This window comes from Gobius niger (assembly GCF_951799975.1).
Source record: "Gobius niger genome assembly, chromosome: 10".
NCBI classification, from domain to species: Eukaryota; Metazoa; Chordata; class Actinopteri; order Gobiiformes; family Gobiidae; genus Gobius; species Gobius niger.
In genome coordinates, this window is record NC_136861.1 from 28,449,986 (window position 1) to 28,473,220 (window position 23,235).

A 23,235-nucleotide genomic window follows, 5' to 3' on the forward strand; every position below is an offset into this window, starting at 1 on the left:
TGTAGTTACATACTTAGTGTAATAAGACATAAGACCCTAACTGTCCTAACCCTAAGGGTCTTACAATATTGTACAAATGCACAATATTCCATCGTGTATGTATGACATAGGTACAAGTTCGTACAGATTGTTACAAAGCAGATTACATTGCTCTAAATTTAGTTTGGTACAATGTATGACAGTAGTGTAAAATAAAGTGTGATCAAGTTAAATTAAGGCAATACATTTGTCTTGACACAATCATCCAAGTTAATTATACTTAAAGTCATGTAGAGTACAGCCAATCTGGGGTGTAAATGGCAGTGCAAAATCACCGTTTTCAATCACCAGTACAAAGCTAGCTTCTCTCAAACATGGGGATGGATCTATGAGCAGCTATCTTCAATTTCACACTCTTTTCACTCATCTGCTACTGTTAAGCTAATGCACATGCTGCTTTTGTGGCATATTGGACTGTACCAACGTTTATTGAATAAACTATATTGCCAACTTTACACAAGTCTCTCTTTTTCTTTTTTTTTGAATTAACTGATAAGGATCTAGTGACGTGTTGACAGACAATGGGTGTCAAAACTACAAAGTTTACTTTGTAGGAACAAACATCCACTAGAGGGCATTCATGCAGCATAGATGAGACTAGGCATTTTGTGAATTATGTAACTACTAATACAAATTGTAAAGCTACAATTATAAACTTGACTAAAGTGGTGTTTCTATGTTTTGTTGATTTATAATTTTAGGCAAATTCACCTACAAGAACCTACATCACGAGAGTCAAATTTCGATGAAAACAAAGTTTTGACAAGTGACATCTAGAGCCAAAAGAGAACAGAAACTGTTAAAAGGAAGTTTATTTATTTAAGACTTGATGATCATGTGAAGGAAATATACGGCTGAGATTGTCCAATAGCAAATCATTTTATTTTAAATAATTTCAATTGACAAATAGTGCAAATACAAACATTGAAAAGTGCAAATGTGCATTCATTTCTCGCTTATGACTTAGCGAGGTTGCATGCTACCACATCCAGGATTGAAACTCCTCTAAGTGTCAGTAATGCGGTGATCCTGATGCCTGAGTTTTTCAAACACTCCATAAGGAATACACTCGCTCCACATCCTACAGTGTCACAAATCACAAACATTTAGGTTTCACATGATCATGTGGCCATGAAAACAAATCCCAACTCTCCTCTCACCTCAAAAATTTCATGTGTCGACACTGCTTCAGGCTGCTTCCCAAACTTTGTGCTCCAACGTCTTCAAGCTTGTTATACCTGATGCTGTTCAACATAATGCAAAAGATGTTAGTGGGGCATCCAATGGAATCCTGTATGTGCTTTTTAAAGTATTCTTACTCTAATTCACTGAGGGCTGCCATATGAGGAAGAACAGCTGCTAAACTACAAGCACCTTCATCAGATATGTAATTGCTGTGGAGGCTGAGAAGACAAAAGGAGCGTGTGAATATAAACACTAGATACAATAGGCTCTAGGACTGAAAAAGAAGAAATGATATGCAAAGTTTTGCATTTGAAGCTAGGATCTTGTTCCCATTTGTCCCAAGTTTTATGTTAAAATTGTCTGGAGGCTTAGTCATTATTACTTTATATAGAGTGGTTGTTTAGTTTTAGACAGTCAAAATAAAGTATTATGCTGACAAAAACACTGACCTTAACCTATCCAGTCTGGGAAGACTCCTCAAAGCAACAGCAAGTGTCTTTGCCCCATGATCTCTGATAGCATTCTGTGACAGACTGGATAAAATAGGAGTTGTTATTCACCATTTGACTAAAATAGATGTACAAATACAGTAACATTGGACTCACTTAAGGGTCACCAAGGCGGAGAGTGAAACCAAAGCCTTGGCCAAATGCTGAGCTCTATCATCACCGATTTTATTATTCTCCAGACTACAAAAAAAGGTTGTAGTAAATAAGAAAAAAAAGAGAGAGCACATTTTTTCACATTACTTATTAAAGAGAGAATACTTACTCCATGTGTTGCAAGTTGTGTAGACCTGGCAACGTCTCCAGCAACATCGGAAGAGCAAGCGGACCCTTCTCTGGACCAAGCCTAAGGATGGAGATTTAAATATGAAATTTAAAAGTAAAAAGGGAATGGAAAAGACCAAAATGAAGACTTGAAGACTTGCAAGGTCTAAATTTGGACTAAACGAGGTCAGCAAGGCCGTCTCTTTAGTATTCTTTTAGCCATTCTTCACAAAAAATAAAAGTGGTTTACATCATAGTTTGAGAAACACTGTACAATGATTTGTCTCATATAGGCTTCTTTTGGAGGCCACATGGAAAGCAATGTTTTCATTGGAAAGCCTCATTTAATCATTTTATTGGTTGAAATGTATTTTTACTTACTCAAGTTCCAGCTTGGTTAGATCTTTGACGGCTGGTACTCCTTCAGCCAAGATGGAATTTGCTTGGCTGAGATAAACATAAAAAAAGAGTCATTTTCACTGTATAGGTCGTTTTTAGGTTGCATTTACATGAAATCGCTGAGATTGAGGGCACCAAAAAAATCTATAAAGTATTTTGCCAATAAACTGCTATTTTGCATGTTTTAACCTGGTTTCTGGTCATTATAGCTGCTATTACTGTGTGTATCGACATAAAAAAAAGACGGGCACAAAGTTCACCGTCTTGTCATTCTCCACAAATGTTATTGAATCCAAAGTTTGTAGCCCCAAACAATGAACAGGAAAAACATCTATAAAAAACGGTTCCTCCATGGAGTTACAGTATATAGGCGCTCCATCCGAAATGCTAAAAGTTTCTTGTTGTCGCATTACCTGTCCGAAAGCCTCTTGTTCATGTGTATTTCCACCAGCTTGGCCAGATGTTCGATGTGACTGACTTGTGTTGCTTTGAAAGGGTCAATCTTGAACTTGGACACGGCATTACGTAGGCGACAATCCTCGTTCTGTTTCTCCAACTCTGCCCACAAGGCAATAACGTCAGCAATACAGGCCCTAGAAGAGACTTAAGGTCAAAGTTGGATCGCTGAACATTTCTGAATCGGCACACCAAAAAAAGCCAGTACCTGTACGTCCTTACAGCGTCGAGTCCCACTAGAGATCTCAGTCCGGAAACCTGTATTCCAGAATCTTGTAAGTCTAATGAAAAACTCCTCTTTTTATTTCCCTTATTTTCAAGAATATTTCTGACTGCGTAAACATCTGCGGGATTGAGCGGGATCCCGTTAAATGTTAGTTGCTCTGGAAAGTTCTCCATCAAATGCGCAGCCAACTGAGAACAACCTGGGTCTTCAGTAGATTGATGTTCGGTAAAAGAGCCCTCGTAAACAAAGTGGCACAAGTCCAGGATGTAGGAGGGTCTGAGGAGGCCAAGAGGAAGGTTTTTGAAGTGATCCATGAGTGCGTTCCGTTTGCAGACCACTGTGTGGGAGAAGTCTTTGGGATGGAGCCAGAGCAGTTCAGACTCGTTTTGAAATAGTAAACCTACTGCAAAGCGTTGGGTAAGCTCGAACTCCTCCCTCTGAGACCGTCGAGTCTGGAAGGAGAGCGTCTTAATGAGCGCAGCGCTGGGGGAAAAGAGAACAAATGGGTGTGTCAGCATTGAGAAAAAATCATATTGCTTTGTTTTGAGACATTTGCAGACGCTGTAAGGGTGACGAGCTAATTTTGAGTCCTGTCGACCCAATGAACCTTTTTACCCAATCCAGCAGGTTGAACGTGGTCCCAACAAGTTCTTTGCCATTTCTGTTTGCTGAACAGAACCCATCATAACAAGTCTTTCCAATCACATTGATAACATACTGTTTGAGGCTTTTACATCGACAGACCTTTAGCCAATCTCGTGGCAGTAACATTCAAGGGGCAATGGACTTTTACAGACGTTCATCACCCAACAACTCAAGTAACAACAGAAAAACCTTTTCTTCCCACCTTCCTTGATCAAATCCAACAGTGTCTGAACTTTGGTTGTCTTATGAGTTCATGGGTTGTCCCAGCTTACCTCGACAATGACAGGTGAACTGCCGCCAGGTAGCTCTGAAGAAAGGGGTTGGCCCATGACAGAATTTCCCGTCCTCCTTCACCGTCTGTCGGGCTGTCTCCTGCTTCGTGTTTCTCATCTGTAACATCTTTATCCTTTTCAGCATTTGATAAACATTGTCTTCTCCCCACTAGTGTAGCATTGAGGAGTCCAGTCCTGAGTCCGGCCTCCTTAGTTTTGGACGATACTGAACATTCATTCGAGATTTTGGAAGAATTGGACTTGATAGTTTCCCATGCTAGGCTGCTCAGTTCGGCCAACACTCCATTCTCCTCCCCATCCTTATCGCTGCGCTTTCTACGCGGTTTTCTTGACGGTCTTTGCCTTGTACACACTTGCACTTTGCTTCTTGTCCGAGTTGTATTGCGCACTTCCTTCTCCTCAACTGGCTGCTCAGATTTCATGTCCTCTCCATTATTACAAGTGCTTTCCAATTTCATACGTAGCACTTGATAGCAAACCCCCGTCAAAGTTCTTGGCAACGTATCTAGATTGGGTTGCCTTTGCAGAATCAAGCGCACCAGCCGACATATTCCCGGATTCCAGCAGAGAAGGTTGAGATAGCTACACTTTTGCAAGCAATTTATGGATGAATTTCGGACTTCCGGATCAGAGAAGGAACACTTCATATAAGTCTCTACTTCCGAAGGAGAAAACCCACTAACTTCCAAAACCCTGTCCACTTTTCGTTGGAGAAGAGTTGCGCTACCTCTGGGTCTAGATGCGAGGAGAAGGCAGCATCCAGGAAGCAAAACTCGAAGTAGAATTGCAGAATACAGTTGTTTTACTGTAAACGTGTTTGCCCTTTTGTCTTTTTGTAAACAAATGGTTGTTTCCTTGTCTAAATGTTGAATAAGCAGGTCAAAGTCTCTCAGATTGTCAAAACCATCGAATATGAGAAGCACACGTTTTGGGGAAGCGAGAATCTGGGCAAAAACAGCGTCTGGGTCTGAGCAAGGAGGAGCAAAGGAGGAGAGAGAGAGTAACAGCGTCTGGAGGCTGTGGCTTGGTTCCGTTATAGTGAGTAATCTGCCGTCCAAGAGGAAGACGAAGTCAAACTGAGGGATGCGGTTCTCGGACCAACTGAGACAAAGTTTCTTGATGTAGGTAGACTTCCCCATGCCAGCTTTGCCCACCAGCAGGTTGTAGCTTTTGGAACGGCTTCCATGACTTTGCTTGAAAATCTGTGGGGCGAATATGAAAGTTAGTAGTGTTTTCACGAGAACTAATGTGAAACAATGGGACTTTTGAGCTTTTCTCTTTGGTTCATTTGCTATGGAGACGTTGTGTGTTTTGTGTTGTGAAAAACTTGGACAACTGGGACAGAGTCTGTATAAAACTGGGACAAATCAATGGTTTTGGGGAAATCCAAGGGGACATGGGACAGAGGCTTCAAAACTGGGATTGTCCCGGGTAAACTGAGACATCTGGTCACCCTATTTTAGGCATTGCATGGAGAAAAAAATTACTTCCTTGCAATGTTAAGAAGGGTATTATGTTGCAAAGTACGGCTTTTAAGGAACAAAATACATGGTGCATAAACCAATGAATCGGCCCATTGTTATTTAATGTCGTGTTGTTACTACTAGTAACTGCTTACCTGCTCCAGGGCGACCATGTGTTTCTTCCTCACTGTCTCTCCCATCACATCCAGCTCTTTGTCCAAACTCGTGTTTACCCTCTTTGCTGATCGGTTATTGTCCAGTAGGAGCACTTTTGTATCCACATAGTTTGAGCTTATGGTCAGGCCATCTCCTAAGTCATCACAGGCCTGGCTCATGTGCACTTTAGTTTCCTGAATGTAATCTTTCACCGACTCTGGAAAAGGAAGAGATACTAGAGAGGTTGTACTGAAACTACCATTGCCCCAAAGCGATGTTGAGAATACAGTATGTTAATAGGTTCGACAAAAGACAAGACAAGCACGAAATTGTCATTATCAGTGACTTACGTGGAAAATCCGGTGTAAGGCAAGAACGCTGCTCTTTGATCAGACACATTTCTGGGGGGAAATTGGACATTGGTCATGAGTGTAATTGAAAAGGTTATCCAAATGCAGAAAGACATATATTTATATATGTTAGAAACATCTATGAACAATAAACAGTGACAGTACAGACTGTGGAGAGATCAATAATGCATGAACATGAAGTTATAAAGGCGCTCTGAATATCTGGAAAAGTACTGCATTTCACGATCATTTAATCATTACTGACAATTCAAGCACTTACCAGGGGGCCGAGGAGATGGACAGACAGGAGGGATGTCCGACAGTGATCCTGATGGAGAGGAGCTGGGCTGGACTGGTGTTGCTGCCCCATCCACTGCACAATGAACGGCATGACAATAAGTATGTGTTGTCGAATGTGGGTAGATCTGTGATGCTGTACTGACCTGGTGAGAGAGGGGGTGTGTGGCGTTGATGGTGAGGCGTCACGGGCACTGCCACAAACATGAAATAAAGTGTTAATATGAATGTGATGAAGGAGCCGCATGGGGATGGATCCTATGCACTCCTTATTTCTTTGAACCCATTACCAATAGCACTTATTGTCTTTACAGCTAAGTGTTTCCGTCTTGGTCGCTGAAAACAGAATTACATGTTGGGAGAATTTATGATTATTATATGGTGAGGTTAAGAAATCATGGTTTTACATCTGTTGAGAGTCTGTGCTATGTAATGTAAATTCGTCGGCTCCAGAGAGACTGACCAAGGAGCAATTTGTGCCGAAGGTCCTCAGCACAGGGCATGATAACCTTTGTCCGCTGTTGTTAAACGTGTCCTGACATGTGTCCAGATTGTGACGTCATCATCTTCCAGTTTTATTTTTTACTAAATATGGTTGGCAAAGCTAACACAGCCCAACTGCAGCAAACCTGGACCAATGAATAAACAATGATCAGGAAGAATTTGACTAGATTGAGGCTGTGCAGGAGGTGGAGTAGCCTAATCAAAAGGGCAAAAAAATAAGGCACTCTGTTGTATGAAAAATAATTAAAAGTTCTTTAATGGAAGATGGAGCCTACACGTTTCGACACAACGTGTCTTCATCAGGGTATCATTCATGCCTGACAACAGAGTGCCTCAGACTTCTTTTTTTGACCTTTTGATTAGGCTACTCCACCTCCTGCACTTTCTTCCTGATCATTGCAACGCTGGCCCAGTCTTGGAAGAGCACCTGTTGTTGGCCTTCTACAACTACACGAACCCTCAGAAGCACTCACATTTCCTGCTTTGAAATGAATAAACATTTTGAGGACATTGATTCAGATTTTGGCGATTTTTGTAGTCTAGTGATTAGTGTCATTAGACTCTGAGTTAGTCCAGGATGTAGACTCAGACAGTTTCTTTTTTTGCTTTTTGCTGGATTCAGCTCTTTAGCCTTTTTCCCTGTTGCTCCATACCCGACATGTCTCTGTCTTCATTCGGTGAGTGTTTCTGTCATACCGATTGTGATGTTTATTGTAAACTTTTAGCATGTCCTCTGTTCTCCCTGGGAGACGCTCGATTGCCCAGTTAACATGTTGACATTCCACTGCAAGCAAACATTTTGGTGATGCTACAGGAGGATGTTGGTTTTCAAAAGCCCAGCTTCCTCCGCTAAGCCTTGATCCCACACAGTCAGGTCTTGCATTTGATTCTGGGCTGGAGCTGGTGTGGTTCTGGTGGCTTTGGTCGAGGAGTCCCAGCTCCTCACCGCGTTTGGACCTGGCACGGTCAGGACCTGAGTCAGAGCTGGTGTGATGCTCGGTATGGCCTTATCAGAGGGCCTCAACAACATCAGTGAAGTAAAATCAAAATTTGGAAATTTTATATATAACTAAGTGAGATTTTTAATTTTACAGGCAATGTATTGGTGATTTTGTAAACCTTTGATTCAGCGCCTATTTAGAACTACTTAAGTCATAGATAAGGCCTTTCCCCGTGCAGTTTTGTCCTGGTACAGTCCTACTATAGACTTGATTGATTGCAAAGTTTTAAAACCTCTGACACAGTAGTATATACTCCGAGTAAAGACTTGGGACTCGCTCATAGCTCTTATTGTTGTGAAGCTTAAATCGCCAACTGGACTGGTTTTGGAGTACGGATGAACCTTTGCTTCTATTCACAACACCTTCTTCTTAGCTCTTTTGGTCAGAAGAAGAAGCTTCTGTGAACAGAAACGAAACGTCCTCAACTCAACCAAACCAAGTCAAGTTAAGCTTCACTGCGATGACTACTTCCTGAACAAATGAGAACATTCACAAATGTCAAAGCCCTTATGTACAGTTGGATTGCTAGGCGACAGTTTTGTGACACGCTTTGCCCATTGAGGAAGTAAAGCGGTAAGACGCAGCGAGCCAAATGAAGCGTTATTGTATATCATGTAGCATTTTTTTTTTTTTGTAATTCAAGGAACTGATACCGAGCTCGCCAGATTTACATTTTGTTTTCAGCTGCCTGTTACTCACCCAGTGTAAACGTAGGGGTAGTGCGGTGCAGTCTGATGAATGGGGGAAGTCTTATTGTCTGGACCGTCTGGGATTTCCCACTCTTGCGGATGGTGAAGATGCAAGATGGTGGAGGAGGCAAAGGTGGACTCGGGGGTTGGTCTGGCGGGATTTCTGGAGATGGTGGTGAGAAGACGTCTCCAGGACACCAGCCTGGATCACTTGCTGCTAAAAAAGAAGTCATATCGAAGTCAAAGTTGTTGCATTCACCTTGATCTCCATTATTGTATGGGCTTCATTTGATCTTGTATCAGCTTCATACATTTGTGAAGAATGTTTAACAAGTTCTAGATTTGGGTTTTGTCCCGAACCATCTCCTCCTGTCATTAAGTCCAAAATCCCTGCTTCCATAAATCTGTCACTATATTTATTTCAGACTAATAAACACCATACGTTATACAATTTCATTTCCCTTTTATGATTGTGCAAAACCATTGTTCTTTATTTCATTTCTAAGTAAAAAATAAACTTCCCGTTTCATTTGAATAAATATGTTCTTGTTCAGTTAGATCTGACCATTGCTCTTGTTACCTTGTGTGGTTCTTTGCCATTTGGGTCTTGATGCTGTGTGCGTGTCGCCAATGTCTAGTGTTGGGGAAGGAAGATTGATTAGGACTGTAATAAACAATGATGATCCAGCTTCAGTAGGGCATAGACGTTCACCTCTTGGTCGTTTTCTAATGCAATGCCTGGTGCATGTAGTGTTCTCTGGGGACCCCTCGTCTGAACAGTCGGTTAAAGCAGGAAATTCACCTGACGGGCAGAAAAGAGGAAGGAAACGGTCAATAGATAGAATGCACGTTTTTTTTATTTAGCACTTTAGCACAGCGACTGTTATTTTAGTGCATGTAAACTGTTATGATCGCAACGGTTTGACATCTTTATCTTATTTTTGGCCATACCGCCTTTGCTCTGCCCGATCCCGTCAGATCTCAGAAGCTAAAGCAGGGAAGGGCCTGGTCGGTACTTGGATGGGAAACCGTTTGGTAACACCAGGAATCCTGGGTGAATGTAGTGAGTGAGTGAGTAGTTGGAGGTGGTTGGAGGGTCCGATGGCACAGACTGGTTGCCTCACTCCCGTCAATCTACCCCAGGGCAGCTCTGGCTACAATAGTAGCTCACCTGCACCAAGTATGGAGTGAATGAATAATGCAATATAAAGGAAATCCACAGACTTCTTCTTAACCTGTTAACCCCCACTTTAACAGACTGCATTTTCTCCAGTTTGGATTTACCCAAATCTAAAAGCTTCTCGACTGGAGCTTACAGTCTAAAGACCAGTGTAACGCCTTATATTGATCTGCTTCCCAAAAGACAGTGTTGTGCTTTTCTATTCACTGAGTCCGGGCTCACAGCTGACCCTCATGTGAAGAATGGTGTCAGAGCCAGGGGAGAAGGACAAAGATGAATGTGAGAGGAGGCAGTGGGAGCGGAGGGAGCTGCGCAGAAGAAAGAGGAAGGAGAAGCTGACCAGTATGGGATACCACGCTCTGAAACAGGGAGCCGGTGCACCGCTTCAGAGGAGCACCGAGGGCAGCCAGGCCATCCCCTATGAGACCATGCTGGTCTGTTTGGCCCACAATGGCGGCGCAGACACACAGAGGCTCAGGACCTGATCGACTTACTTACTTGTGACACTTCCACATGTGCCGTCTCGACCAAATAAACAAACAAGTCATAAAAGTGGAAGTGCTTACTGTAGCTGTCAATGTCAGGCTCACAGGCCAGCAAATCGTCAAGAATTTCTGGATCTGAAAAACAAGATATGCTTTAAAATACAATAAAACCTGATGGCAACACATTCTTGTAGGGTATACTTGATTAAAATGGGCACATAATGCATTTACAAGTCAATCATGAAGCAATAGAAGTAATACAGAACTTGTAATGAACTAATTATGAATAAATGTTTGCGCAACACAGAGCTGGCACATTTGAAACATGTACGAAAGCATTTACAAACACAAATTAATCTGGAACTAACGGTCTACTAATGAACTTTAAAGGTGCAGTGTGCAACTTTTTATGTGGAAAACATAGTGATAGTGATCCAGTGATCCAGTGTCAGCGGAGAAAACCTTCCATACAATTGATCCCGGAGCGTCCTGGACAGCACTGTGATCGAAAGTAAAGGCGCCGTGCTGACCAGTCATACATCCGCTGGGTCACTACAAACAGCCTAAACAAAAATATCAACTTTTTTCCCCCACATAAAGTTGCATAATGTACCTTTAAAATGCACCTTTAAAATTCACAAATAGGCAACTTCAAATGTATGCAATTAATCCAACATGTGTTCATAATTAACATGTTCTTTGTGAATGCTTTTTTTTTTTTTTTGCTTTAAAGTGCTACGAAGGGAATTTGTGGAACTGATTCTTCACACCACTCACCTACTATACTCTCCAGGTTCTCATCGTCCATGTATTCTAACAAATCGGCTGGAAAAAAACAGAAAACACATTGCATAGTTCAGGTCTTCTGCAGTAACCAGGGCATCGTGTAAAAGTGAAGAAGTCTCCTCACTTGGAAGACACAGCTCCGGGAAGTTAAAGAGATCTTCATCCACGTCTTGCATTTTGCTCGAGTTGAATGACTACACAAAAGCAGAGGTTATGCGTGAATTAACTTTCACATGGATTATTTTTGGCTCTACACAAAAGAAACAAACTGCCAAAAGAAGAAGTTGGCCTGACCCCAAAACATCCTGTTGACATTTAACATACAGATTTACGAATACTTACTTGAGAATAGGCTTAAACGAAGCATTGTTCTCAGAGAAAGGGCCAACGAGAAGCCCGGGTTGAGTTTTAACTCACTAAAAATCGATTGACAACGTAACGTACGCAATGTTGTCTGCAATCACAGTCCCCAAATAGGCTTAGATCACACCCTACACGTCTAAACCTCGTAGCAAATTAATAATAAGTCTCTCAGCACCGCGCATGTTAGCGCGCAGATGCAAATAATTAACCTCTCCACCCGAATTGCGCTGCGTAAAGGACCAAACAGCATGGCGCATGTCTGTATATTTACCTGCACGAGAGTCGTCGAAATGCTGAGGGTTCGCATTTTGACCCCACACGACGTCCGTCACAACATTGAGAAGCGTTTTCCTTCCGTGGAACTAAAGTCCCGAGTGATGAATTTTGGCACCTGCGACGACGGGACAGCCGCTCCGTTCCGTGTGTAGCGCTCACCAACGCGCGTAAAACTCCCCCTTCTGAGCGCTATACTTTCACTTTCCCAGCGATGCAGTGCCAAACACATTTGTCTGACATCCCAATTCTTCCGCTGGGGTGGGTTTAAGAGCGCGTTGCCCCTCCAGGGGTTGGCAGAAATAAAGAATTGGTAGTTTACGATTGAAACATTGAAGGACAAAACCAGTGTTATTGCACAATTAGAAGGAATTGCTATAGGGCCATCAAATTGTTTAGGCCAATACTATTTCCAACTAATATCTTGTACGTTGGTCCACTTTCTAAATGAGGACAATAAGGTCTTTTGTGTTTTATTTGGATGCAGTCTTGACCAAAAGTTTTTTGTTTTTTTTAGAATGGTCTGGAATCTATACTTTACAACAGTGGTTCCCAAACCTTTTTTTTTTTATGTCTGGCTTCCATTTCTACTCCAAGTACCCCCTAAACTCTAATGTGCAGACAATTGAAAATGATCCGGGAAACTGTGTGCTGAGTAAAAAAAAAAAGGCAAAAGCACTCATTGACAGAGGTTTTCTTATAACACAACATTGAAATACTGTTCAGTTTAACCTTCACTTTCGATCTGAAATATTTCCTAGTGCCCCCTGCTAAGTGCCCCTGGTAGTGAAACACTGCTTTACAGAGAGTCAAAGATTAAGACAAAGACATTGCGGCATCGATCCCAAATAGCCTTATTGCACAGGCGTGTCCAACTGCTGCACCTGATAATAACTGGATAGCACGGGAGTTCTGGTGAAGTGGAAAGTACCGGCTCTACTTGTTCACCGGTGTGGCATGTAGTGTGTCAAACATAAACAATCACGCAATCAGACTCTACCGGTGCATTCATTACCAGCACTTCTTCCTCTAATGCTTGATCTTCTGCCAATAAAATGAATGTTTCTAGACTCTCATGATAAAAGAGACCTTTGGTCAGTTTCCCAAGGTTCATGTTCAACTCAGATTCTGAATGTAGCTGTGATATATTCATAGATGTTTTCCGGTTATCTACAGAAACATTTTGTTTCATTCTTAAAGGTGCATTATGGAACTTTGTATGTGGATATAAAATACTTTTATTAGATGTGTTTTTGACGTTTAGTGACCCAGTGACTGTATGGGTGGTCAGCATGTCGCCTTTACTTTCCATCACAGAGGCCTCTATGACGCTCCAGGATCAATTGTTTGTCGGGTTTCTGGTAGGTTTTCACTGCTGTCCAGAAACCCAACAAAACAATTGATCTTGGAGCGTTGTAGACGCCACTCTGATGGAAAGTAAAGGCGGCATGCTGACCACCCATACAGCCACTGCGTCACTAAAAAGTTAATTACACACAAATATAAACGTTTTATTTTTTTGCTTTAAAAGCTCCATAATGCACCTTTAAAGTGCATATGACAGGTTTGAATCCTTTTGTAGTTATATCTCAGTGAAGCAAAAGTTAGGAACAAAAGTGACATGGAGACATACTGTAGTTCCAGAGAATTCTTACTCACTCATTTCTCATTGATATAACGTGGTTGCACGGCAACAGTAAAACCTGTTATCTGCCATCTTAGGGTTAGAGTTATTTTATGCAAATCTCAAAGTGTATGGACAGGAGAGCTTCCAGCCTATGCCAATGTGATACCTCATTTAAAAGTAGTCCCTAACCCTTGACCTGATATCCCCCGGATCAGGGGGGGCAGCAAGTAACAGATTAAAAATGTTTGCCTCCAGAACCAGTCTGTCCAATAAGGAAGTGAAACAAGAAACATAAAAAAAAAAAATGGGTACATTGCTGAGCAAAATCTCAAGTGTAATTGTGTTAACTAGGAATCTTAGCAAAAAATGTGTTTAATGTGTCATATGCAGTTTACATCTTCTATTTCAGGCGGGGTCTATGCATATCATTCTTCACACATCTCAAAGGGCTTATTTCTGGAGCTTTGATCATTCCCATTGAGCACTCTAGTAACTAGTTGAAGGAGTGCCATTTGGTAGGAGTACTTGAGTTTGGTTATTTCACAAAAGAGCCTCTTTGTTGTGATGCCATCATTGTGTAAAGAAAAGTGCTTTATGATTACACTTCCGTCACGGTGTGGTAACATACAATACAGACAGGACACCACCCGCACCTCACCTACAAAGCCATGGTGAATATGGGTAGTCAAATCCCAGCCCAGTCAAAATGAAACTGAAAGTACGGTGCTGCATGAAGCCAAACAGAGCAGCTCTGGCAACAACACAGACAGGTTGAGACAGACACTCACCTGGCAGTTTGCATTCTGTGGTCCTTGGAATTTCACTATACTCGGTTGAGATCCACCGTCAAATTTTGTAACATTTGCAAATCCCACTTCTGATGCTGAAGGTTTCTGTGAGCCATCTGCAGAATCTTTGCAACATTGTCATCAATATGTTACTGACTTTCATTCCCAACTCCTGAAAACTTGTTCCATTTTCTTTTCGGACACCAATCAAAGTACATAACCATCAATGTGTGAATGTGTGACAGGTTCCTTGCTGTAAAGCGCTTTGAGTGCCTAATGTATGTGGAAAAGTACTTTAAAGGAACAGGCCACCGTTTTTACATACTGAGATATGTTCTTACCTTGGCTTAGACGAGTTCACTTGTACCTGTCTGGTCTTCACGCGTGCCCTCAGTCACGTAAACACAGCACAGACGGCGTTGGCATTTAGCCTCGCCTCCTCTCCTCTGTAGAGTTCGGGAAATTCCACAGTTACCATGGAGATCCGCCATCTTTGCAGCTGTTAGCATACATGTCCATAGACTAACATTAGCTATAAACAGTATAAAAAGTGGACTCCATTAGCTGCTGAGTTACTGCTGGTAAATACATCTAACACACTGTGGTGTCCAAGTGTTTTAATGTGAACAATGACTCCAGTATTTTAACTTTTAAAATCTCCATTAGTTTTCAATTGCTGCTAATCCCATAATGCTTAGCGATATGACATCACATTCCCGAACTCTATAGCTCCAAACGAGGTGAAGATAGAAGCTACCAAGCTCTTCCACGCTTTCCCTATTTAAATATGGTTACGTGAAGTGCTACACGATAAAGTATAGTTACACAAAATTACACAATGTGGATTTTATAAGCGGATAAAAAGTAGTTCGACATCCGCGCAGTAATATCTTCACTTTACTGTGCGGACGCCCTAGTACTCCTGGTATTATTACGCCTATATAGTTCCCCTGTTTATCCGCATAGAAAATCCACATTGTGTAATTTTGTGTTGCTATACTTTATCATGTAACACTTCACGTAACCATATTTAAATGAGGAAAACGTGGAAGAGCTTGGTAGCTTCTATCTTCACCTCGTTTGGAGCTATAGTGGAGAGAGGGAGAGGCTAAATGCTAGCGCCGTCTGTGCTGTGTTTATGTGACTGAGGGCATGCGTGAAGAACAGACAGGTACAAATGAAGACCAGACAGGTACAAATGAACTCGTCTAAGCTAAGGTAAGAATATGTCTCAGTATGTAAAAACGGTGGCCTGTTCCTTTAACGATACTTGGGTTTATGATTCCGATACCTGAACGATGCTTTTTTTGATACCTATGCTAAAATGATGGGAATATAGGGGAAAATAGGGGAAATATAAGTGATTATTAAAAATTGGCTAATGTGAGTGTGATATTTAGGTGCTTTTATTTAGTGCCCAAACTGGTTTGAGCTGAAACAATCAAGTCACTTCCTTTAAAGGAACAGACAGGTACGAATCAACTCATCCAAGCTCAGGTAAAAACATATCTCAGTATGTAAAAACAGTGTTCTGTTCCTTTAACCTCTTCACTCCAACCTGAACCGACCCCCTTTATCCAGTTTGGCTCTACCCAAATCTAAAAGCTTAAATAGGCCTCAAAACAGCAACAAAAATGAGACAAAAAACTGTCAAAAAAGGCAATGTAAAGTGACAAAAACGCAAGAGCAACAAAAGAGCGACCAAAACATAACAAAAAATGTGATGAAAATGTAACATAAATAATAATAATACAGTGACAGACGTGGCAACAAAGATCTGTTTAGATACGTTTTATGGCTGTAACCATTTAGATAAAACTGAACTGGGTGAAGACGTTAATGCTGTCCCTGGGCCAACAGCATAGAAACTGTAGGTTCTTTTTCTTCTGTTCGGTGCCTGCTTTCGATACTTTCACTTATCAACACCAGTAATACCTAAACTAGTTTTGAGTGTTGAAATGCAGCACATACTCCAGCAGAATTTGAATAAGGAGTATCTTTTATTGGAAATAGAGATCTAACACAACAGTGCTACACACATGTGAAATAGCACTGGCACATGTACAACGTTTGAATTAAAACTGGACATTAACATTCGCCGCAACTCAGTCAATCTCTTCAAAGCAGACACAAATATTTGGTCTTTTTTTAAGTGCATTCAGAAAACATATTTGATGGTCCTGTGGCGGTTTTAGTTATCACAACTGTCATGTGGTACTCTGCTCCGTTTCATTGTTAGAGCAGTATTCTTGGATACCTGTAATGAGAGAAACACAAGAGCAGAGATCATTGTCATCACTCAGGCTTAGCTGTTGCAATTAATGGTGCACATAGCTAATTGTTTCTCTGTGTCGGCTTATGTATTTATTTTGTAGTTGGCCATTAACTTCTAAAAGCCTAGCCTGAGACTTTCATTGCACAACTCCTCCCCAAATTGCCACAGTCGAGTGAATTAAAAAACTGTTCCTTGTTGGAAGTGGTTAGAGACCTAGTTCTGTGAAAGCGCGATACGTAGAAAATCCCCTTCCCTTCCCTGAACTAAAATTGAATCGGTATGCCGTCTGCATTTCATGGGAACACTTCCTACTTTTAATAACCACTTCTTGAAAAAAACATAAGAAAAGAAAAAACCCTTATCATACTCAATTTCAAATGTTGCCAAAATACCACAAATGTAAATACTTCACTGGGAATGTGAGTGTAAAAAGCCAGGTCTCACTTTGCACGATGCGCTGGTAAGCTTGAGCGGCCGGCGAGTCGGGGATTTCGTTGAGGAAGGACCTGCCCTCGTCGCAGGAGCGGGCGATGCGAGGGTCCAGCGGCACTTTGCCCAGGAGAGGTAGATCCAGGTCGGCACACATCTTCTCCGCTCCTCCGCTCGTCGGTGGGAAAATCTGGGAGGTGTTCTACAAAGGCACAAGGATGCTGGGATTTTAGATAAAAGCGTACATCGTTTTTGTAGCTCGAGTAATTACTGTGCTGTAATAGGGCTGGACAATGAGAACTGACATAATTTCAATCAATCATAACAACACCGCCCAAGAAATTACTTCCTGTTTCGATCCAGAACGCCAAAAAGCACTATCTTATTAGTTAGTCTCATTAGTTCAACTTTCTTTCTGCCAAACTATTGACAGACAAAACACTTAAAATGCGTGTATTTAATAAAATTCTCGTAATGTTGCAAGTATCTGCTGAACTAATCAATGAGACGAGCTGTGTGCTTTTATTTTGGCGTGCTCAATCGAAACAGGAAGTCACTTTGCAATAGGTTCATACTGTCTTCTTAGGTTAAAACTATTATTGTTTTGTTCTTTTAGTAAGACAGGTTTAATTTACCTGCGTGTCGTAGGCAGCTTACATGGATTTTCCAGTCAGTAGGGAGAGCTTACACACAGGACAAGGAGGAAGAGGAGGCTCACATTCAACACGCACTCACACATTGTCAGTATCCACACTGGGCAATTGAACAGGGGAGGAAACAGGCACAAAACTGTCACTCTACCATACATCAGGGGGGTCACAAAGCACATACAAAGGGCCATGAGGAAACACAACATAAATGCTCAAAACTTAGACAGTTATTAGTCAGACCCAAAGACACCATCAATCAAGACTGGAAATGTGATGTCATATATAAAATCCCATGCCTATCATGCAATAAAACATATGTGGGTGAGACTGGGAGATCATTCAGCACACGCAAGAAAGAGCACCAGAAGGAATGTGAAATGGAGACGGCCAATAGACAAACAAGAGCAATAAAAGAACAAGCACTGCAAGAAAATACCAAATCAGACCACTGTAAGAGGGAGAACAACTACAATGCCAGGGTCATCCGTGCCGAAAGCAACAAGGGCCACCGCTGGATCAGAGAAGCCATCGAGATCAGGAAATGTTCACCAACATCTATGAACCGGGACGACGGAACGTACACCTTATCCTACACCTGGGATGTCGTCCTGGAGAAGGCGCCAGTCAGTAGGGGGCGTAAGCTCTCCCTATTGACTGGAAAATCCATGTAAGCTGCCTACGACACGTCACCTCCACCACCAGGTGACGCTTCTGAGGAAGATCACAGGAAGTGATCGAAAGGTAAACTAAACCTTCTGCCTTACGAAAAGGACAAACCAATAATAGGAAGTCACTTCTTGGGCGGTGTTGTTATGATTTGAAGTTATGCACAGAGTCAGTTGAATCGTGACGAAATCTATGGTCAAACTCGATTATTGTTCAGAGTGCAGTATGGACTTGCATCTTGCTATCTTGTGTAATATGGAGCAGAAGTGAAGAGCGGCAGTTTGTTGTTTAACCCTTAATCACACCCCAGCACATTTTTGTGCTTTTGGACTTTGATTTTTTGTTTTATGTTTATATTATTTTTACCCCAATGAAAACGCTAAAAAACTCCTGTTGTGGGAGCTTCGACACAAAAATGTGCTTGAAACTTCGGAGAGCTAACTCAATGAAAGAACAATATATATTTTTTGCTTTTTATTTTGAAGGTTTGGATCTTTTCATACATAAAATAATATTAATGATAAATAAATATTTCTAAAATGTTTTAACCCTTTAATTGTCAACTTTCTGACCCAGTTACTATCGTGCATGTTCCAAAAACATACACAAAAATTAAATTTCAAATGCAAAATTACTAGTCTGGCTGGTGTGGCCTGGTCTGTGTAAGATGCCCCAAAGGATTTGTTTCTATGTTAAAATGTGTTTATGTAGTGGAAATTTTAGTAAATCACTAGTGTTGTGGGAGCTTCGACTCATTGCACTGTAATCAATATTTTTCAAAACGCTTCTATAAAACAGATTCAAAATGTAATTTCAAACTTCTGCATATTTTCTGAACCTTGAGGCTTCAAACCAACGCCCTGACACATTTTGTTCAGCATGAGGTCATTTTTAACGAGTATGACAAGAGGAAGAAAATGGCTGTTATTTCCCATGTCAGTAAAATGGTCGTATTTAACAATCAACTGCATTTCTCCATTGTTACTGAATCTTTATTTTGAGAGTTTAGGCATCAGAGTGCATCTGCGGAAGAGTTTAGGAAAGGGGCAAGACAGTGTTAGAGCTTTTTGAACCGGTGTTTGTACAAAAACTATTTGAATTCTCCCGTGGCCTCCGTACCCCCGTGTGTACAGCTGGTCCTCAAGTCTGAAAGCTTTGTTTGCCACTGTTGCAAATGTTCCTTTTTTTGTACAACTACCTTTTTTTTTTTCCGTTCAACCTTTCATAAGCGTAAAGTGCATCAGTGTGTTGCCGTCATTTGCGTGCATGATTAACCTTGCATTTAGGACAGACGAAGCCGCTCATATTCTCCACCACTCCTATAATCGGCATCTTGACCTTCTGACAGAATCGGATCTCTTTACGCACGTCCTGCAGCGACACCTCCTACAGACACACAGAAAACAACAGGAGCTTCATGTACAGTATCATTAAAAATGCATCAGTTTCCGAAAAATACGTTGTAAAAATGTGAAGTGTAAGTAATCACATTTAATCAAAGAAAGGCATTGTTTTACCATGTGGTGTGTGCTCTGGTAAACTAAATATGTGAAGAATGGGGAAGTTTCCATAGCTTTGTGAACTCATCTAACTCTGCCCTGTTAAAGAATGAGGAAATGTTTTTGACAACTCAGGTTTATTTTTTTTGATTTGCCTTTGTGAATAAAATAGATTTACTGGTTGCTACAGTGGCAAAACAGTCATGAGAAATGTGGGCGTTTTCTGCAGTAGGAGTACAGTCACTGGTAAAAGGTGTGCCCATGTTATGCAAAATAATAATAATAATTATAATAAAGGTTTTAACATTTTACGCAAGCAAAATGAACTGAGCTTGTGTATAACAAAGACTTTTGTTCTTTATAAGCAGGCATGTCCAAAGTGCGGCCCAGGGGCCAAATGTGGCCTTCAGACCAGTTTTTTCTTGTTTTATTGCCACACATCATCAGCTTTATGGTTCCAAGCCTAAAAAGATGGTGAAAGACTGTTGTGGAGCTGCACAGGATTAAGAGGATGGAGCTGACCAGTGTAGGACACCATGCTCTGAAGCAGGGACAAACCCAAGCGCCGCTGCACCGTTTCAGAGGATCAGAGGAGACTGAAGGCAGCCAGCCAAGTTTCCTCCGGGTGCTACTGTTTCCTCTACCTCCGGGTCAGTTCGGCCCACAATGGCAGCGCGGCTCAGTCGCAGCAGCTCAGGACTAACACCTGAACACCATTTCGTTGTATACTTGTACAATGAGAAATAAAGCACTTCCTTACTTACTTACTTAAAAGAATTATAAAAAAATTAACAAAAACGTGCCGGAAAAGCAACAATAACATAATTAAAATAAAGCAACAGAAACATGTAAAAAAAAAGCAACAAAAAAGGCCATGAAAGACGACAAAAAAACACGAGATGAAAACAAAACAAAAACAACGCTTCCAAAATGTGACAAAAACACGGCCAAACAGGTTTGATCAGTTTTGTAGGCCTTAGCTTTCAAATGAGGCGTTACACTGGCCTCGAGGCTGTAAGCTCCAACAAGAAGCTTTTAGATGTGGGTAAAGCCAAACTGTAGAAGATGTGCTCGGTTAAGAGTTTAAATTAGTAAAACATTTCGCCCTCATACCACAGGCAGTTTCACACAAATACTGTAGTTCAACCGGCAAAACACATTTCACATCTACCACTACAATGAGATTCTGCTACCTGCTTACCTGAGGTGTAGTGATGATAACGGCTCCATCCACGTTGGTGGCGCTCAGGTACTGCACGATTGACAGGTGCTCGTCAGAAGTGCCCGGGGGCGTGTCAACAATGAGGTAATCCAGGTCGCCCCAGTCCACATCCCTCAGAAACTGCTTTATCATCCCTGCGCCAAAAGAGGAAACGTCGCATCGAGGCCGTGTACAAAGAGTAATGTTCACAGTGTCAGAATCAGACCGTTCTTCTTCGGGCCTCTCCAGATCACTGCGTCGTCGGGGCTGCTGAGGAGGAAACCGATGGACATGACGGAGAGGTTGTCTTCGACGTACTGAAAATGAGAAACGCAGTGTTGACGATAGGGTTAAAGCGACAACAAAAAGAGGGTGTAGTCTGCGGTAAAGGTTTTACTTACAACAGGGGACCAGCCGGAGCCGCTTTGGTGAACCTGCACACGATAGGTTTAAGTACTTCTTAAAACTTTGAATTGTGTATTTATATTTCATCCTTTGGTGCACCTACCTGCTCTCCTTCTAAACCCATGATCCGGGGAACAGAGGGACCACATATGTCTACATCTAACAGAGCAACCTGATGGAATAAAAAACACATATAATCAGTAAGACTTCAGTTAATGTAGGGTTGGCGTACGAATCCTGGGTTCGCACCTCCTTCGTGCTGTCGGTGGCCAGGGCATGAGCCAGGTGGGCACTGAAAGTGCTCTTGCCCACTCCTCCTTTACCCGACAACACCAGGATCTTGTGCTTGACTGTGGACAGCTTTTCCCCGATCTCCGCGATGGCTGGAAGAAGATATGTGAAGAAAAAGATGCCCATTTAACCACATCCTGTACATTAATATATGAGTTTATTTATCTTTACCTGGATCGGGGGCTTTTGTTGCTCCGGACGAACAGAGCTTCTGATTGGGACATCCTGCACATGACGACGCCTTCCCAGCCTGTTCACTTTGAGTACCTGGGCAGTCTAAAATTAAACAAATTGGAAATAAACATTGGTATTACAGCGACTAATAAACGACTAAACTGACAAGTCCAAGGGGAAGGAGGGGAATCTTATTTGTGTAGCACTTCACACACAAGGGAAGGGGATTTTCATTCACTCCATTCTCTGTGGTATGGGGACCCCCCAGAGGGTCACGGGCACGGAGCTGGGGTTCCCCAAGACTTTAACATCTTAACCCCCGCCTTAATCAAGTGCACTTTCTCCAGTTCAGCTTTACCCAAATCTAAAGGATTAGTCTATAGGCCAGTGCTATGCCTCCTTTGAAAGTTAACTGATCTCAAAGGATCTTATTCCTTGTGTTGTTGTCACTTTTTGACATGTCTTTTCACTGCTTTTTTTGTTGCATTTTTGTCACTTTTCTGTTATTCTTTGTTTGCTTTTTGGTTGTGGTTGTTTTGTCACTTTTTGTCGCACTTTTGTTGCGTTTTCATCCTTGTTTTCGTCTCATTTCTGTCACTATTTTGACTCTCTTTTGAAGAAGCTTTAGATTTGGGTAATGCCAAATTGAATGCCAAATCATGGTTACGAGGTTAAGATATAAAATAAACTATTGATATTGTATTGAATATAATTCTTACTCCAAAAAAAGCATGAGGTCTGAGGTCAAATAGTAAAGTAATCAATGTACATTTCCAAAGCAGACTTCAAATAAAGTTTATTTTGCTTGAGACTATCTATATTATTTATTAATGACTAAAAGTGGCAGTAAAACTTACTATCTGTGACTAAAAACACGGTGAAAACCACCAAACATACAGTTCAGAGTTGTTACACAAAAATGTTAAGATCATTCTGAACACTCAGCTGTGTCACCATGACTCAGGCAATTTTTTAAACTTGAAAAAGGCTAAAATAAGTAGATGGGAGGCAGTGCATTAAATAATATTATGCCATGTTAGTACAGAGACTTCAATGATGCAGTAGGTTTTCACAGATAATAACTAGAAAAATAAAATAGGGAAATAAACAGCATCAGTCCACGAGAAACTAAAGAGATGAGAGAAATTCTCAGCAAAACAATAAGCACAGACGGACAGTAACGACACGCAAACACAAAACACAATAATATACTGTAAAATAAAGCAAAACAAACTCACGCTCAGGTGCGTTATCTGGTACGTCTGCCATATTTACTTTATGTCCGTCAGTAATGTCTTCCCCCGCAAAGGTTCCGCCGCGCGCGATGGTCCAAATGCAACCTCCTCCCCCAAAATCTCACAAATACACCTTATGAAGAAAGTTAATATTCAGCAAGTTCAATGTTCTACACGTGCTTTTTAGAGAGAAGTGTTTCAGTAAAATGTTCGCAATGTTTTAGCTGTTACGTGTCATGTTAGGCTGAAGTGTTTACACGTACACTTTGCAGCCACTAGAGGTCAGTGCTGAGTCACTTTCTCACTCCATAAAAATAAATCTAACTCAGAGACAAGAAATGCTTAAAGGTCATTGTATCCAAACCGATATATTGAATGTTAAAAAGCACCTTGTTTAAAAGCATGTTGATGTTTGAAAATACTGCAATGAAACAC

General features: G+C 41.4%; 2 protein-coding genes across 4 annotated transcripts; both read right to left on the reverse strand.

Moving 5' to 3' along the window:
• Positions 1-862: 862 nt before the first annotated feature.
• ciita (class II, major histocompatibility complex, transactivator) lies at positions 863-11,753 on the reverse strand. 3 transcript variants are annotated; one of them, XM_079565136.1, is made up of 21 exons: positions 11,559-11,753; positions 11,049-11,118; positions 10,916-10,963; positions 10,220-10,273; positions 9,186-9,275; positions 9,054-9,107; positions 8,484-8,687; positions 6,426-6,473; positions 6,263-6,355; positions 5,983-6,033; positions 5,632-5,867; positions 3,993-5,215; positions 3,058-3,558; positions 2,807-2,986; positions 2,376-2,441; positions 1,996-2,076; positions 1,830-1,913; positions 1,674-1,757; positions 1,359-1,442; positions 1,200-1,283; positions 863-1,120 (listed from the first exon to the last, which is right to left on the reverse strand). In XM_079565136.1, exons 1-21 carry the CDS (start codon positions 11,592-11,594, stop codon positions 1,045-1,047), a joined length of 3,447 nt encoding a protein of 1,148 aa, XP_079421262.1. In that variant the 5' UTR covers positions 11,595-11,753; the 3' UTR covers positions 863-1,044. The 3 variants fall into 3 exon arrangements, with proteins under 3 accessions (XP_079421262.1, XP_079421263.1, XP_079421261.1); XM_079565137.1 differs by having other exon boundaries at positions 5,632-5,849; positions 8,484-8,690; XM_079565135.1 differs by having other exon boundaries at positions 8,484-8,690.
• A 4,245-nt stretch (positions 11,754-15,998) lies between these two features.
• Positions 15,999-22,909, reverse strand: nubp1 (nucleotide binding protein 1 (MinD homolog, E. coli)). Its single transcript, XM_079564034.1, has 10 exons — positions 22,804-22,909; positions 21,563-21,667; positions 21,350-21,483; positions 21,204-21,272; positions 21,097-21,129; positions 20,922-21,012; positions 20,696-20,850; positions 19,271-19,381; positions 16,695-16,881; positions 15,999-16,232 (listed from the first exon to the last, which is right to left on the reverse strand). Exons 1-10 carry the CDS (start codon positions 22,832-22,834, stop codon positions 16,183-16,185), a joined length of 966 nt encoding a protein of 321 aa, XP_079420160.1. The 5' UTR covers positions 22,835-22,909; the 3' UTR covers positions 15,999-16,182.
• Between the last annotated feature and the right edge of the window lie 326 nt (positions 22,910-23,235).